The sequence below is a fragment of the Taurulus bubalis genome, assembly GCF_910589615.1.
Source record: "Taurulus bubalis genome assembly, chromosome: 1".
NCBI classification, from domain to species: Eukaryota; Metazoa; Chordata; class Actinopteri; order Perciformes; family Cottidae; genus Taurulus; species Taurulus bubalis.
In genome coordinates, this window is record NC_136589.1 from 44,134,595 (window position 1) to 44,149,687 (window position 15,093).

A 15,093-nucleotide genomic window follows, 5' to 3' on the forward strand; every position below is an offset into this window, starting at 1 on the left:
AACCCGCCTGCTTTGTTAGTTTTATTCATTTGTGTTAAGTTTACTTTATAGAGACCGGAGGGGTTAATTTATTAATACATGAATAATTTATTATTAATCAGTGTGACGTTTATATTAATATACTTGTTTTATTAATATTTCTGTCTATTTATTTCATTGAATTACATCAAACATGAACCATTTTAATAAAACATTTCCCTCAATTAAATATATTTAAAACAAAATAGTAATTACATATTCATTTATTTTTTATTATTCTACTAAATTTTGTTAATTTAATGAATTACTTAAATACAATTGAATGATTAATAATTTACTCAAGGTTTGTCTGTAATGAACTATATTAGATTTTAATTCAATATAATCAACAAAATATTTAATACATTTATTATGAATTTAAACTGGTTCAATGGCTGGTTTTTAAACGTTTCCCTCATTTAAAATGTATTATCTGACATGTTACTAATACTTACAGATATTTTATTTAAATGTAATGGACATTTTTCCTTTGAGTATTATGAGTATTCTACAAATACTTTTAATAATAACATACACAAGGTGAGCTTCGTCTTTACGTCATGAGACATTCTGTTGAGGATCTTTTTTATTTATGTATGATAAACATACAAAAAGTATAAAGAATACACACATAAAATAAATTAATCCAGACAGGAAGGATTAAAGCAGCAGACTCGATAAAATAAAACCAGTTTTAATAAATTATATAATAATGGAGTTCTGTGTGATGCAGAATGTCATCAGCAAAAGAAAAACCCATAAAACAACAACAAACTGGTGGAAAAACAATAACAACAAATGTAACATGAAGCGATGCAGCCGCCCCTGCTGATGGAAACATGCAGTTACACTTTTAAACTGTTTTAATATGAATTATGATATTGAGCTGCAGCAGGAAATCTAATCTCATGATCGGACTAATATGATAATTATAATATTAATAATCTGTATTTGTTTAGCACATTTAATGCAGACTATGTAGCTCAAAGTTAGTAATAAATAAGAAAAAATAAGAAAAAAATCTTCTTTCTACGGATAATGTAAATAAAAGAGGTAAATGTTAATTAAAATAACTTCTACAGATGAATAAGAACTGTGAGGTCACGTGATGTGGTGATTGATTGACAGCTGTGTGGTCCAATAGGGAGCCCAGGAAGGTGGTGCTGCACAGAGGAGCGACTGGCCTGGGCTTCAACATCGTGGGCGGAGAGGACGGAGAGGGCATCTTCATCTCCTTCATCCTCGCTGGAGGACCAGCGGACCTCTGTGGAGAGCTGAGGAAAGGAGACAGGCTGGTGTCGGTACGCACACAGACACACAGACACACACAGACACGCAGACACACACAGACACGCACGCAAACACACACAGGCACACACAGACAGACAGACGATCGTACACAGACACGCACGCACAAACACACAGGCAAACACACGCACACATAGACACACAAATGCACGCACACACAGACACACGCACACTCTGCATGCGTGTGTGACACCCTGCGTGCGTGTGTGTGCGCGTGTGACGCCCTGCGTGTGCTTTCAGGTGAACGGGGTGGACCTCCGGAACGCCACCCACGAGCAGGCGGCCGCCGCCCTGAAGAACGCCGGGCAGACGGTGACCATCATTGCCCACTACAGGCCGGAGGGTGAGACCCCGTAACCATGTGTGCAGGTGTGCGTCCCCCAGTGGGCTGTGACCTGTAAACGTCCTCTCTCCGTCCAGAGTACAGTCGGTTCGAGGCTAAGATCCACGACCTGAGAGAGCAGATGATGAACAGCAGCATCAGCTCTGGATCGGGGTCCCTGCGGACCAGTCAGAAGAGGTCGCTGTACGTCAGGTGAGACGCCGGTTTAATGCCTCAGAGGTACGGAGGCTAAAAACCGCGAATTTTGCGAGTGTGTGTGACGACGCTTCACCGGAAAATATAAAAACTATGAATATTTATTTTATTTTTAAATAGTAATTACGTATTCATTCATTTTTTATTATTCAACTAAAATTATTTAATTTAATGAATTACTTAAATACAATTGAATAATTAATAATTATACTCAAGGTTTGTATGTAATGAACTATATTGGATTTGAATTCAATATAATCAACAAAATATTGAAGCCATTCATTTAAAGAAAATGTATTTAAACTGGTTCACTGGCTGGTTTTTAAGCTGTGATGCTGTTATGTTGTGTTTTTTACTGTCATAATGTCATTTATCTGCTTTGTTTTTGTTTGTTTTTACCATCTACGGTGCCTTTGAGTACCTTTTTATCGCCATAAAAAATAAATGTGTCAATATTCTTTGTATTGATGCTATGAATTGAACTTCCTGCATTGCTGCTGCAGAGCGCTGTTCGACTACGACCGGACCCGAGACTCCGGGCTGCCCAGCCAGGGGCTCGACTTCAAGTTCGGAGACATCCTCCACGTGGTGAACGCATCGGACGACGAGTGGTGGCAGGCCAGGCAGCTGACGGGGGAGGGGGAGGGGGAAGAGGTGGGGGTGATCCCCAGCAAGAGAAGGTCAGTCACACACACACACACACACACACACACACACACACACACACGGTCATGTGAACATTGAATACTATGAGCCCTCTAGTGGGGTAATATGGTACTATGAGCCCTCTAGTGGGTTAATATGGTACTATGAGCCCTCTAGTGGGGTAATATGGTACTATGAGCCCTCTAGTGGGGTAATATGGTACTATGAGCCCTCTAGTGGGGTAATATGGTACTATGAGCCCTCTAGTGGGGTAATATGGTACTATGAGCTCTCTAGTGGGGTAATATGGTACTATGAGCCCTCTAGTGGGGTAATATGGTACTATGAGCCCTCTAGTGGGGTAATATGGTACTATGAGCTCTCTAGTGGGGTAATATGGTACTATGAGCCCTCTAGTGGGGTAATATGGTACTATGAGCCCTCTAGTGGGGTAATATGGTACTATGAGCCCTCTAGTGGGGTAATATGGTACTATAAGCTCTCTAGTGGGGTAATATGGTACTATGAGCTCTCTAGTGGGGTAATATGGTACTACAACATTTAAAGAAATGCATAAAAACCTGTTTATTAACAGTATAAAAGTATTAAAAGCATAGTTCTGATATGACCTCTGACTTCAGGGTTGAGAAGAAGGAGAGAGCGAGATTAAAGACGGTGAAGTTCAACGCAAAGTCTCGAGACAGAGGGGTGAGTGTTTGTGTTCATATTAGTACACGTTTAGTTCACAAGCTCCGTGGTACTTCTACTCCCATGATACCTTGAGTGATTCCTTTAACTAGTTCTCGAAAAGACTGACATGAAGTCAGTCGTTTTGTCTTATTTTGGTAGTCAATATAATTTGATTAAAAGCTAAGCATAATGCACCTTTCCGTCACTTTCATGTGATGAAGACTCTTCTAAAGACTTCTGTCCTGGATGGTCATCCGAAGCGTTCTGGACCTTTTTCACGGTGCGGTCACGTCCCAGACGGACGGTGTTTTGTAGCAAAGTACAAGCCCTGCACATGTTTCACAATAAAAGCCCCGTTAGGAAATGGAGGGGAAGCTGCTCCAGGGCTTTTAATTTAAAAAAGAGTTGCGTTCGTATTCGCGAATAAAGCAGGAAGTGAACATTCACCAAAGCGAGAGCCGATCAAACTAAATCTACTCAGAGAGGCTCGTCTCCCGTTGTGGGGTCATTAGGAGTTTAGAGATCAGCTGGAGGTGGAAAACCAAAGAAGAAGAAGAGGTGAAAGACGGTCACATGATGCTTCATCCAAGTCGTCATTCGGTCACTAAGTCTGTTCCCTTGGGATTTGATCAACTGCAGAAAAGATATGTTTTCTTTTTAAGGACGACATTTGAAAATCTGCAGTATTTTCTTCTCGCTGCTGAACCCGAAGTGATGAGATAAGATGAAACCCTTTAGTAGTCCCAGCAGCTAAAGTGCAAACAATAGACACAGTAAACAAGATCAAAACAAGTATTTTAAATGAGCAATAAAAGCCAGTAAAGAATCACAGTGAACGCAACAAGGTATGATGGGAGTCATTCAGAGAAGTCATGTGATGCATTACACTTCTTCTGCATGACGTAGTCAGAGTTTCACTAATGTTTTGACTAATGTTTAAAGCCACTTAACAGCATGTTGTCGTCCATTTCTTGAGACGTTTCCTTCTTCACCAACTCGAACGCCTCGGCAGCGCCGCCGCCGCCACCCGGCTCCTCCTCCTTGTTAAACCGTGTGTCGCTTTAACGAAAGGCCACGCCCCCCCAGCGCCGAACGCCGAGCCTAAAGTCTAACACGCCGGACTGATGGGCGAATGGCGGGGATGGAAGCAACATGCATGACCCCGCCCCCAGCCCCGCCCTCAAACAGAGAAACGCTTGACATTGACTGTCTGCTGCTCACAGAAACCTTCCTCCACCTCCTCCTCCTCCTCACCACTCACCCCTCTCTCCTGCTGGATAACATGAAGCATGTGCTTCCTGCTGATTAACGCTGCTCTGAAAGTAGTGACAGACAACATTTCTACTCATTTATTTACATGTATCTACCATTTTATTCATATATTTCACTGCTTTTGTGAACCTAAAACCTTTGGTAAACCAATTTCCATCACCAAGTTCGACCACATGAGTAAAGTTATGTTTTCACAAGAGATATGAAGAGTTTTTAAAAATCGAGCTTACATTTTTCAGCTTTAGGGCCATATTATCACTTCACCCTTGTGCCTTATGACAATGGTGCCTCATCATATAGAGAGCTGAGATTGTTCTGCAATTTTTTATGTAACACATGGGTATGTATCTCATATGCAAGTGAATTTAAGAAATTATGTAAAATTGAGAAAATGACCTCAGACCCCTCAGAGGGTCAAAGCTCATCTCTTTAAGTCTTTATTTGTCCGACAAAGAGCCGACAGAAAAATCATCAAAGTAAAAAAATTACTATTGGATATACAATTCAATGTAATACTTTGACTAAAGCGAATATACTTATGTAAACTGCGGTGTGTAAACAGGCAGCGATAGCAATGTGTGGATGAAGTTGTTATATTTGACCCATTTAGCAGCTAGTCAAATGGTCAAATATAACAACTTCATCCACACATCGCTAGCTAGCAAGCTAGCTAACGCCATCAGGCTTTCATGCTGCACCGTTTACAGAAGCGTGAAGTTGTTAAACTTTACTTGTTTAGCGGTTGGTTATGTAGCGAGCTAGCTAGCTAACGCCACCTTTCTTCTCCGGTCCAGGTTTAGGAAAAAGATCATTGAGATCAAAACCTTCAATCAGAAAGCTAAACTTCTGATGTGCAAAATGAAGCGTCAAGGCAACGAGTACCAGCCAATCACAGCACAGGAGGGCGGGACTCAGCAAAACATATTAATCATAAATATTTATAATATTTAGTATTGTTATATTTATTATAGTGTAGCATTTAGCAGCTGAAAAGATGGATATTTAGCAGCTAAAAAGATTTATAATTCACAACGCTGGTTAACCGGATGAAAGATATCCCACAATCCTCTCTGGCTGCTGCTTCATAACAACGCGGACGTTAACACATGGAACATTACACCTGAGACCAGCACAATGTCTTCTGCATGTCGTCTGCACGCTCGCGTCCTGCTCTCTGCTGCCTTCACTGACACTGAGTAAAACTCGGCCTCCGAAAACACCGACCCGGACCTCTCGGTTCAGTTTATATGCCATACGTGGTTCCAGTCTGCGTTAAACTGGTTTCAATGGGCAGTAAATGCTCCCACACCTGTGTGTTGTGGCCGATAAGCAGACATATTTAACAGATTCAAATTATACTTTTTTGATATCTATAAGTAAAAGCTGGGAGGCTTTAACTGGGAAACATTTGTGCAGGAAGTGCTGCTTTCTGCAGGTTAGCTTAGCATATGGCTAACAGTGGATCCATGAAAATGAACAGCTATTGAACCGGAAGTAGATTTTAGGGCTTTTATTCTGAATCTTTCTTTTCTTTTTGTAAAACTGTAAAAAAAAAAAAATAAAAAAAAAATGGATTTACAAACTTTTCCATAGACACGAATATAAAAGTTTAGCATGTAGCTAGTGTTAGCATTGTAAGCTAACGTTAACATTGATGTGAATAAGAAAAGCTAATCGGGATTAGCGTCTACTACTACAACACAAATGTTGTACTAAAACAGCAAATACACATAATTATTAAACTCATGGCGCAGGCCTCCAGCTGGTGTCGTCGTGTTTCGGAGGCGCCGTTGAGGTTTTAACTCTTTAGTTTCTACTTGTTTGATGAGTTTCAGCTTTTATTTTGATTTATATTTCCCTGCTAGTCACAGACTCGCTTCTCATTCTATTCGAACCGACATCAGATTCCCCTCCTCTCCCTCCTCTCTTCTATTTTATTATTATTCCATCACCCCTCCTCCTCTTCCTCCTCCTCTTCCTCCTCAGCAGTCTCTCAATGACAAGCGTAAAAAGAACCTCTTTTCCCGAAAGTTTCCGTTCTACAAGAGCAAAGAGGCGAGCGAGCAGGAGACCAGCGACGTCGACCGTAAGTATCCCAGAGTGGGGGCGTGGCCGGGGGGCATGGTCTGTCTGAGCCGACAGGAAGTGAGGTCAGCTGGCGGCGGCGGCGTGCCGTAAACGCACCGGTCGGTCACGGCAGCGGGGCGCGGCTCCTTTCAGCCATGAAGGCAGAACATTGGTCTCGCTACAAAACAGCCCAAAACAAAGATGGCCGCCCCGCAGCCCTGCCGGCCGGCTGCGCTCCGTCTGCTTGCTCCTCCGGCGCCGTAACCGTAACTTGTTGTTGTTGTTTCCTCCTCGTCGTTCACTCGGCTCTGCTGACTTCAGGACAACATTGACGACCTGCTGTCCAAAGGCCACAGTAAGTGTGTAGCCCCTCCCCTTTCTCCCCTTAAGCCCCTCCCCTCCTCCCATAAGCCACTCCCCCTCCACCAGGATCCGACCCGGACACCTTGAGACGATGACAAACAAACACAAACAAATGAAAAGTCATAAATAGAATATAGAAAAGTCCAGTGAGTCAATTACCTGATATTGACTTTCTGGCTTTTAATTTTTTTTTAACAACTGAGAAAATGAAACACACTTGATGACTTCAGATGAAAATAACTTTACGTAAGTTATTAGGTTTAAATTATAAATAATAATATTTAAAATAATTAATCTATTTGTATTATTTGTATCTATTTTTTTCATTTTCATGAAATAAATGATAAAATGTTAAATTTTTTTAATATTTATTTATATCAATTTATTTTATTAATAATACAATTATTTAGGTTTAAATTATTCGGTTTATATATATATATATCTCTATAAGTATCATATAACTGGTTTCGGACATTTTCCAAATGGAGTAAAAAACAGCAAAATAAAGAGGTATATCCCGGTACCTAAGAAGTGAGATGGTTCTTGCTCGGCCAGCAGTCAGAACCACATCTTCATGGAGGAAGATTCATCTCAGAATATATAATATATAAGACTCTTATAATATAATAAATATCTGCTGCTGATGATGGAGCCATCATGTGAGACGCTGAGGACGTTCCTGGTGGAGGCCCCTCCTCTTCCTCCCCCTCCTCTTCCTCACCATCGCCTGTGGAGGATCATCCGGACCAGAGCTCTGCCTCCTCTCTCTCTCTGGATCTCTCACTCTCTCTCTCGTTATGTTACGAGTGAAGCTTCCAGCTGTTGTTCACTCTTCCTCACCGCTCGGGTGGATCCGGTTTTTGATCCGGTTTGGGGTTCACGGGGCTCAGAGATGACGTCATCACGACTGAGCGGTTATCTTCTACTTCTCACATATTCAGGTTTTCTGCACAAAACGCTGAAGAACAAATGGATGTGAAGTTTTATTTGAATAGTTTGAACTTAAAACACAATTTACTCATTGGCCGGTTTCTCTAATAAAATGTTTTTGTTTTGATATGTCAACATAATTTCAGCCAAATTATTATTCATTTATTTGTTTATTATCCTCACGTTCAGCGTTGTTCTTTGTTCTGCGCTCAATGTTTTGTTTACTACGAGCATCAACATAAACAACAATGTGAACTTCCATGAATCAGGTATAAATATGTATATATATATATTCATAAATGTATTTATATATATTTAAATAATACATATATATGTTCATAAATATATTTAAATAAATATGAATATATATATACATATATATATATTCATGAATGTATTTAAATAAATATATATATTCATAAATATATTTAAATAAATATTTTTATATATATATCTATAAATAATAAATATTTAGCCCATGCTGAGTATCAAACGGAAACTATTTTCTTTCCCACATAAATACTAATAAGAAAGCAAAGTTTTGGTTTTAAATGTTGTTAAATTGGTGATCCGGGATATCATTGTCCTGGTATGTCCGATCCTGGGTTTGGTCCCTGAAGGCACCACGCGGTGGGACTGTTCTGTGTCGGATGTTCACTGTGTGATTGTTCTGCCTTGAACGTCTCGAGTCCTCCGCTGTCGGGTGCTCTGAGTGCGCAAAGCATTCTGGGAAACGCTGACCCAGACTCCTGTGTTTTTGTTGTGTTTGCAGAACACGTGACCTCTAACGCCAGCGATAGTGAGAGTAGCTACCGTAAGTGTGACTCTGCCGTCGACGCTAACCGCTAACCCCACTAACGAGCACGAGCTGCCGATTGGCCGAGAGCTGCGTGACCTCACATGTTTGCTCCGGAAGGATCCACAGTACTGTCTCGTGTTAGATAATCTTCTCCTGTTCGTGTTCTCGCCGCTAAACATGGAACTTTAAAGAGTTCTAGTGACTTCAAACGTCTTCAACCACGATGCTAATTATTATTATTAATTAATGACCTTAAAGGGACAGTGTGTACGATTTAGGGAACTGGAATAATAATATTCAGGGTCCTTACGGTCATAAAAAACCTGGAACAGTAATGGAATTTTAAAATGACTTCAAAAGATGGAGGGTAAAAAAAGTACAATATGTACCTCTACTCGGGTGTTGTACAAGTACCTCTAAGTTGTACGCTCCCTGAGTAAATGTAAATGTGGTTTCTTCCAACCGCTGCTCTTCTGTCCTGATTCTGTAAACGGCGCCTGAACGCACCTTCATTTTCAACCCGCCGCCAGTTTAGAATGAACGAAACACAGCGATGGAGACTCTCATCCCTCTTCCTCCCCCTCCTCTTCTTCCACCTCGTCCTCCTCTTCCACCTCGTCCTCCTCTTCCACCTCGTCCTCTTCTTCTACTTCCCCGCCATCCCACCTCCTCCTCCTCGCCCTCCTCCTCCTCCTCTTCACCTCCTCTTCTTCCACCACCTCTTCTTCCTCCTCCTCTTCTACCTCCTCCTCCTCTTCACCTCCTCTTCCACCACCACCTCTCCCTCTTCTTCCACCACCTCTTTCTCCTCCTCCTCTTCTTTTACCTCCTCTTCACCTCCTCTTCCACCACCACCTCTCCCTCCTCTTCTTCCACCACCTTTCTCCTCCTCCTCTTCACCTCCTCTTCCACCACCACCTCTTTCTCCTCCTCCTCTTCTTTTACCTCCTCTTCCTCCTTCTCTTCACCTCATCTTCCACCACCACCTCTTCTTCCTATTCTTCCACCACCTCTTCCGCCTCCTCCTCTTCTTTCCCTCCTCTTCCTCCTCCTCTTCTTCTACCTCCTCCTCTAACGTTCTCTTGTGTGCAGGTGGGCAGGAGGATCTGGTTCTGTCGTACCATCCCGTCTCTCAGCAGGAAGGTAAGAGAACCCGTGAATATGAATAATATCAATGACTTCATTATTAACATCCACACGCATTGTGTATATAATCTTTAAATTAATTATGTGGGTGTATATATATTATATAAATATGTCTGTTTATAATTCATTTCAAGCACATTGTGATGTTTAATTAGTCGTTTACAGTTTAGCTTTTACGATTACATCTGAAAATGCTAAAACTATTTTTTTATTATTATATTCACACATTTAAGTAGAGACAGGAAGCTCATTCTCTGACCACTTCCTGTTCGTGCACTGACCACTTCCTGTTCGTGCACTGACCACTTCCTGTTCGTGCACTGACCACTTCCTGTTTCCTCTGACGCAGTGAGCTACACGCGACCCGTCATCGTCCTCGGACCCATGAAGGACCGAGTCAACGACGACCTCATTTCAGAGTTCCCCGACAAGTTTGGATCCTGCGTTCCCCGTAAGTACTACGTGTACTTCTGAGGTGTAGGACAGTATAAAGTACACCATGTACTTCTGATGTGCAGTACAGTATAAAGTACATAAAGTACAGTATAAAGTACTACATGTACTCCTCAGACACCACCCGGCCTCAGAGGGAGTACGAGCTGGACGGCAGGGACTACCACTTCATGGTGTCCAGGGAGCAGATGGAGAAAGACATCCAGGACCACCGCTTCATCGAGGCCGGCCAGTACAACGGACACCTGTACGGGACCAGCGTGACCTCAGTGAGGGAGGTGGCCGAGAAGGTAGGGGATATATATATATATATATATATATATATATATATATATATATATATATATATATATATATATATATATATATATAGGGCTTTACATTGGGGACAAGAGACAGAGACAAACGGAACAAAACAACAAATGGAAAGACAAAGCAAACAAAAACAAACAGAACATTTTTGGTAACACAAAAAATTAAAACCAGAGAAGCTGTGTGGGTCAAAGTAAAGGATAGGATCAGAGGTTAGCAGGTGAAGGGTAAGGAGCAGGGGTTAGCAGGTGAAGGGTAGGGAGCAGGGGTTAGCAGGTGAAGGGTAGGGAGCAGGGGTTAGCAGGTGAAGGGTAGGGAGCAGGGGTTAGCAGGTGAAGGGTAAGGAGCAGGGGTTAGCAGGTGAAGGGTAAGGAGCAGGGGTTAGCAGGTGAAGGGTAAGGAGCAGGGGTTAGCAGGTGAAGGGTAGGGAGCAGGGGTTAGCAGGTGAAGGGTAGGGAGCAGGGGTTAACAGGTGAAGGGTAAGGAGCAGGGGTTAGCAGGTGAAGGGTAAGGAGCAGGGGTTAGCAGGTGAAGGGTAGGGAGCAGGGGTTAGCAGGTGAAGGGTAGGGAGCAGGGGTTAGCAGGTGAAGGGTAAGGAGCAGGGGTTAGCAGGTGAAGGGTAAGGAGCAGGGGTTAGCAGGTGAAGGGTAAGGAGCAGGGGTTAGCAGGTGAAGGGTAAGGAGCAGGGGTTAGCAGGTGAAGGGTAGGGAGCAGGGGTTAGCAGGTGAAGGGTAGGGAGCAGGGGTTAGCAGGTGAAGGGTAAGGAGCAGGGGTTAGCAGGTGAAGGGTAAGGAGCAGGGGTTAGCAGGTGAAGGGTAGGGAGCAGGGGTTAGCAGGTGAAGGGTAAGGAGCAGGGGTTAGCAGGTGAAGGGTAGGGAGCAGGGGTTAGCAGGTGAAGGGTAAGGAGCAGGGGTTAGCAGGTGAAGGGTAAGGAGCAGGGGTTAGCAGGTGAAGGGTAAGGAGCAGGGGTTAGCAGGTGAAGGGTAGGGAGCAGGGGTTAGCAGGTGAAGGGTAGGGAGCAGGGGTTAGCAGGTGAAGGGTAGGGAGCAGGGGTTAGCAGGTAAAGGGTAGGGAGCAGGGGTTAGCAGGTGAAGGCGAGTTTGAAGAGGTGTGTTTTGAGGGCTTGTTTGAATGAAGATAGGGTGGGAGCCTGACGGGTGTGGATGGAGGCGTTCCAGATGGGGTACAGCAGCTGAAGTCCTGTCACCCCAGGTCCGGTCCTGATGGTCTTCAGAGTATTTGCATCGGCGGACCTGAGGCAACGGGTTGGGGCGTGGCGGGGAGGAGGTCTGAAAGGTAGGGAGGGGCCAGGTTGTTTAGGGCTTTGTAAGTGGTGAGTAGTATTTTAAAGTGTAATCCTGTACTGGGTTTTGTTGGGTGAGCCGTAGAGGATGCTGTTGCAGTAGTCTGGATGTTGATGAGAGCATGGATGAGGAGAAATATTCTCAACGTGTTTGTTGTGAACGCAGCATGAAGCTTCGTCACTGAAGCACTGATGCTGATGGAAGTCTTCTTCTCCTCCTCCTCCTCTCAGGGTAAACACTGTATCTTGGACGTGTCGGGTAACGCCATCAAGAGACTCCAGCTGGCTCTTCTTCATCCCATCGCCATCTTCATCAAACCCCGATCTGTGGAGAACATCATGTAAGTGTGTGTGTGTGTGTGTGTGTGTGTGTGTGTGTGTGTGTGTGTGTTACCTCTATGTGACCTCTATGTGTCATCAGGGAGATGAACAAGCGCCTCACCGAGGATCAGGGCAGGAAGACGTTGGACCGAGCCTCCAAGCTGGAGCTGGAGTTCACCGAGCACTTCACAGGTGAGACCAGCACCAACACTACCTCTTTAGTTCACAGGTGAGACCAGCACCAACACTTAGTGAAAGTTCCTCGTAGTTACTTAAGACTCTACTCGAATTTCAAATCCAGAAGAAGAGTCAGGCTTTAACACACACACACACACACACCACACACAGAGGTGGTGTCCATAAACACTGTGTTTTTGTGTATTTTCAGTCTCATACTGATGTCTTAACGCTTTGAAAACTCTTTCTAGAGGCCGTAGAGGTCCTGGAGAAGTAGTTAGCAGCATCAGATCCACTATTATAAAATAAAAAAGTCAAAAGTCTGAGCAAGATTCCCCCAAAAGGAGTCCTCGAGAGCTCCAGAGTTTAAAAAAAAGTATTGTTCGTTGCCTTCACATCAACCAACAGACTAGTCGTGCATATTTTTAGAAAGATTAAGACCTAAATATCCAGGAAAGTATTGACATGTTGTGAAGCATATTCTGTCCAAAAACCATGTTTTTCGGTTAAAAGAATTGAAAAATTGACCCACTTTGAGCTGATCCTTGGTCTCACACAGCAATGCTTAGTTTCAAACTGATCCGCTGCTTCTGCATTTGCCGTCTGACGAGCTTTCAGAAGAGTTTAAGGACCAGGGAGATCGTAGGATTTCGGACGCCCAAGAAAGTAATTAAAAAAAAAACTCTGGTCGTGTTTCTCAAATTTGAGATACTATACTGTATATGACTCCCACGGGCCCGTACGGTTACAGGGATGTGTCTTTGACTGAAATCCGACGTTGTAAGGGGGACTTATGAAGGTTTTAGTGAAACGTTATCATCGCTTAGGCAAGTTAGGGAGTTTAAAAAATCATCTATTTTGAGGGGGAAAAAAAATTAAACGGGGCGCGGTTTTCAAAAGGACGCTTTTATTCTGAAGCGAGGTTCTGTGGTGCTCAACCGGAAGGGGGCGGGGCTTCCCTGTCGGCTTGAGTCTCTCTTCTTCTTTTTCTTCTTCATGAGTTCTCTGTGTTTGTGCTTCCTGGGTTTCAGCCGTCGTCCAGGGCGACACTCTGGAGGAGATCTACGAGCAGGTGAAGCAGATCATCGAGGAGCAGTCGGGTCCGCTCATCTGGGTCCAGTCCAAGGAGAAGTTATGAGGATCAAGACTCTGTCCACCAGCTGCTTTTATTTTGAAAAGGAACGCCCTCCCCCCGCCCCCTCCATCCCTCCTGATCAACACCGACTGACCAGAGGCTTTTATTTTGTAGGGGTTTGGGCCTGAATGAGACTGAGGTTTCCTGACCAGCAGAGTCACGCACACAGGAAGTATGATGACATCACACGCAACACGGTACAGCTCCTTAATGTTTAAGGGAGGAGGAGGAGCAGCAGCAGGAGGAAGAGGAGCAGCAGGAGGTCTCGCTGGGTGTGGTAGTTTCTGCAGGCTGCTGCTAGGGGGCGCTGTAGATTAAAGTGATTTTATTCTGCCAAACATCAGAGACTTGTAGTGTGACCCCACGTACTGAGGTCAAAGGTCACGGCGCTCACAACTCTACCGACTCGTTTCTGCTTCAACGCTGAGAGAATTATATATTTCAGCTTTTTATTGAACTTGGAAGTGAAGAAAATATTGAAATCACTTTTTTAAACCAAGTCATAAAAAACACGTTAATTATGGCTCATGATCACAAAAAACTCATTTACAAGTCAAGATTTTCTTTTAATGATAGAAAATGCTGTTCTTGTCTCATAATTACAACATAAATAAACTATATATAAATACATCAAATTTAAATCATAAATCAGAGAAAATAAAGATAGTATTTATTTTAATGTAAGAAAATGCTACATTACTGTCAAACTACATTTTTAATTTCAAGAAAGCTCACAAACAATGTTCATGATTCTCAACTGTCATCTTTGTTTTATGATTTAAAATAATCGTGCAAATATATATATATCAATTATGAGCAAATGGTAAATTACTGGAAAACTACATTTTCTTCATTAATAAAAATTGTAAACAATAATTCAAAGAATTCTTAAACACAAGAAACTCTTTAATGGAATTTTGATCTTTTAATGATTAAAAATCTCGTGTCTCATAATCATAACTTCTAGTTTTATTCATCTGGTTAAATATTCTCTTCATGAAACGAGTCTTTAGAGACGGAACGACTTGACCTGATTTGATCATCTGCATCATCGGGGCGATGTGGGTCATGTGATCTCTTTGTGGGTCACGTGATCTAGTGGTGGTTTGTGGAGACCAGCTGCTCTTCCAGGTTCTGCAGGCGTGCACGCAGTTTCTTATTGGACGAGGAGCTTGAGAGATATTTAACTCGGTAAACTGCCTATTTTGTTATAATAAAAGTCTATATTGAACTTTACTTAAGCACTACTACTACGGGAATTATTTTCTTTACATTGATAATCATATATGAATAGAAAAGTATAAAGATATTTGAATATGAATATATATATTTTTTTCTTTTTCTTTGATCACCACCTCCTGTCTTTTCATTTTCTTTTTTAATCATAATAAAAATTTAACAAGAAAACAGGAAGTGCTCTCTTGTCCTTCTCCTCCTTTGCAGGTCCAATGAGGATTTAATCAGCTGATTAGATGAGGACCGTCTCAAACCAGAGCCTCCTGCTTCCATGTTGGACTCGTTACTCTTAAATCATCGTTTCTGCTTGAGATCCCACACGGTGGTCTCCCAGTCCATGAAGATGAAACCACTCCACCGGGTTTCTTGGTATTTAAACG

The 15,093-nt window shown here is 42.7% G+C and overlaps 1 protein-coding gene across 8 annotated transcripts in view; it reads left to right on the top strand.

The window, feature by feature from the left end:
• Window positions 1-14,874, top strand: part of dlg1b (discs large MAGUK scaffold protein 1b) — a gene marked incomplete at its 5' end in the record, with an annotated part of 66,237 nt that extends 51,363 nt beyond the window's left edge. For 5 of the 8 annotated variants that reach the window (XM_079220793.1, XM_079220795.1, XM_079220794.1 and 2 more), the window contains 13 exons: window positions 1,163-1,319; window positions 1,567-1,669; window positions 1,747-1,861; window positions 2,368-2,544; window positions 3,151-3,217; window positions 6,458-6,557; window positions 8,604-8,645; window positions 9,723-9,773; window positions 10,126-10,227; window positions 10,347-10,519; window positions 12,076-12,185; window positions 12,266-12,357; window positions 13,374-14,874. In XM_079220793.1, the coding sequence (XP_079076919.1) occupies window positions 1,163-1,319; window positions 1,567-1,669; window positions 1,747-1,861; window positions 2,368-2,544; window positions 3,151-3,217; window positions 6,458-6,557; window positions 8,604-8,645; window positions 9,723-9,773; window positions 10,126-10,227; window positions 10,347-10,519; window positions 12,076-12,185; window positions 12,266-12,357; window positions 13,374-13,480 (1,396 nt within the window). In that variant the 3' untranslated portion in view covers window positions 13,481-14,874. Of the gene's footprint in view, window positions 1-1,162; window positions 1,320-1,566; window positions 1,670-1,746; window positions 1,862-2,367; window positions 2,545-3,150; window positions 3,218-6,457; window positions 6,558-6,859; window positions 6,894-8,603; window positions 8,646-9,722; window positions 9,774-10,125; window positions 10,228-10,346; window positions 10,520-12,075; window positions 12,186-12,265; window positions 12,358-13,373 lie in introns of all 8 variants that reach the window. The other 3 variants (XM_079220797.1, XM_079220799.1, XM_079220800.1) reach the window with 2 other exon arrangements.
• Window positions 14,875-15,093: the final 219 nt, after the last annotated feature.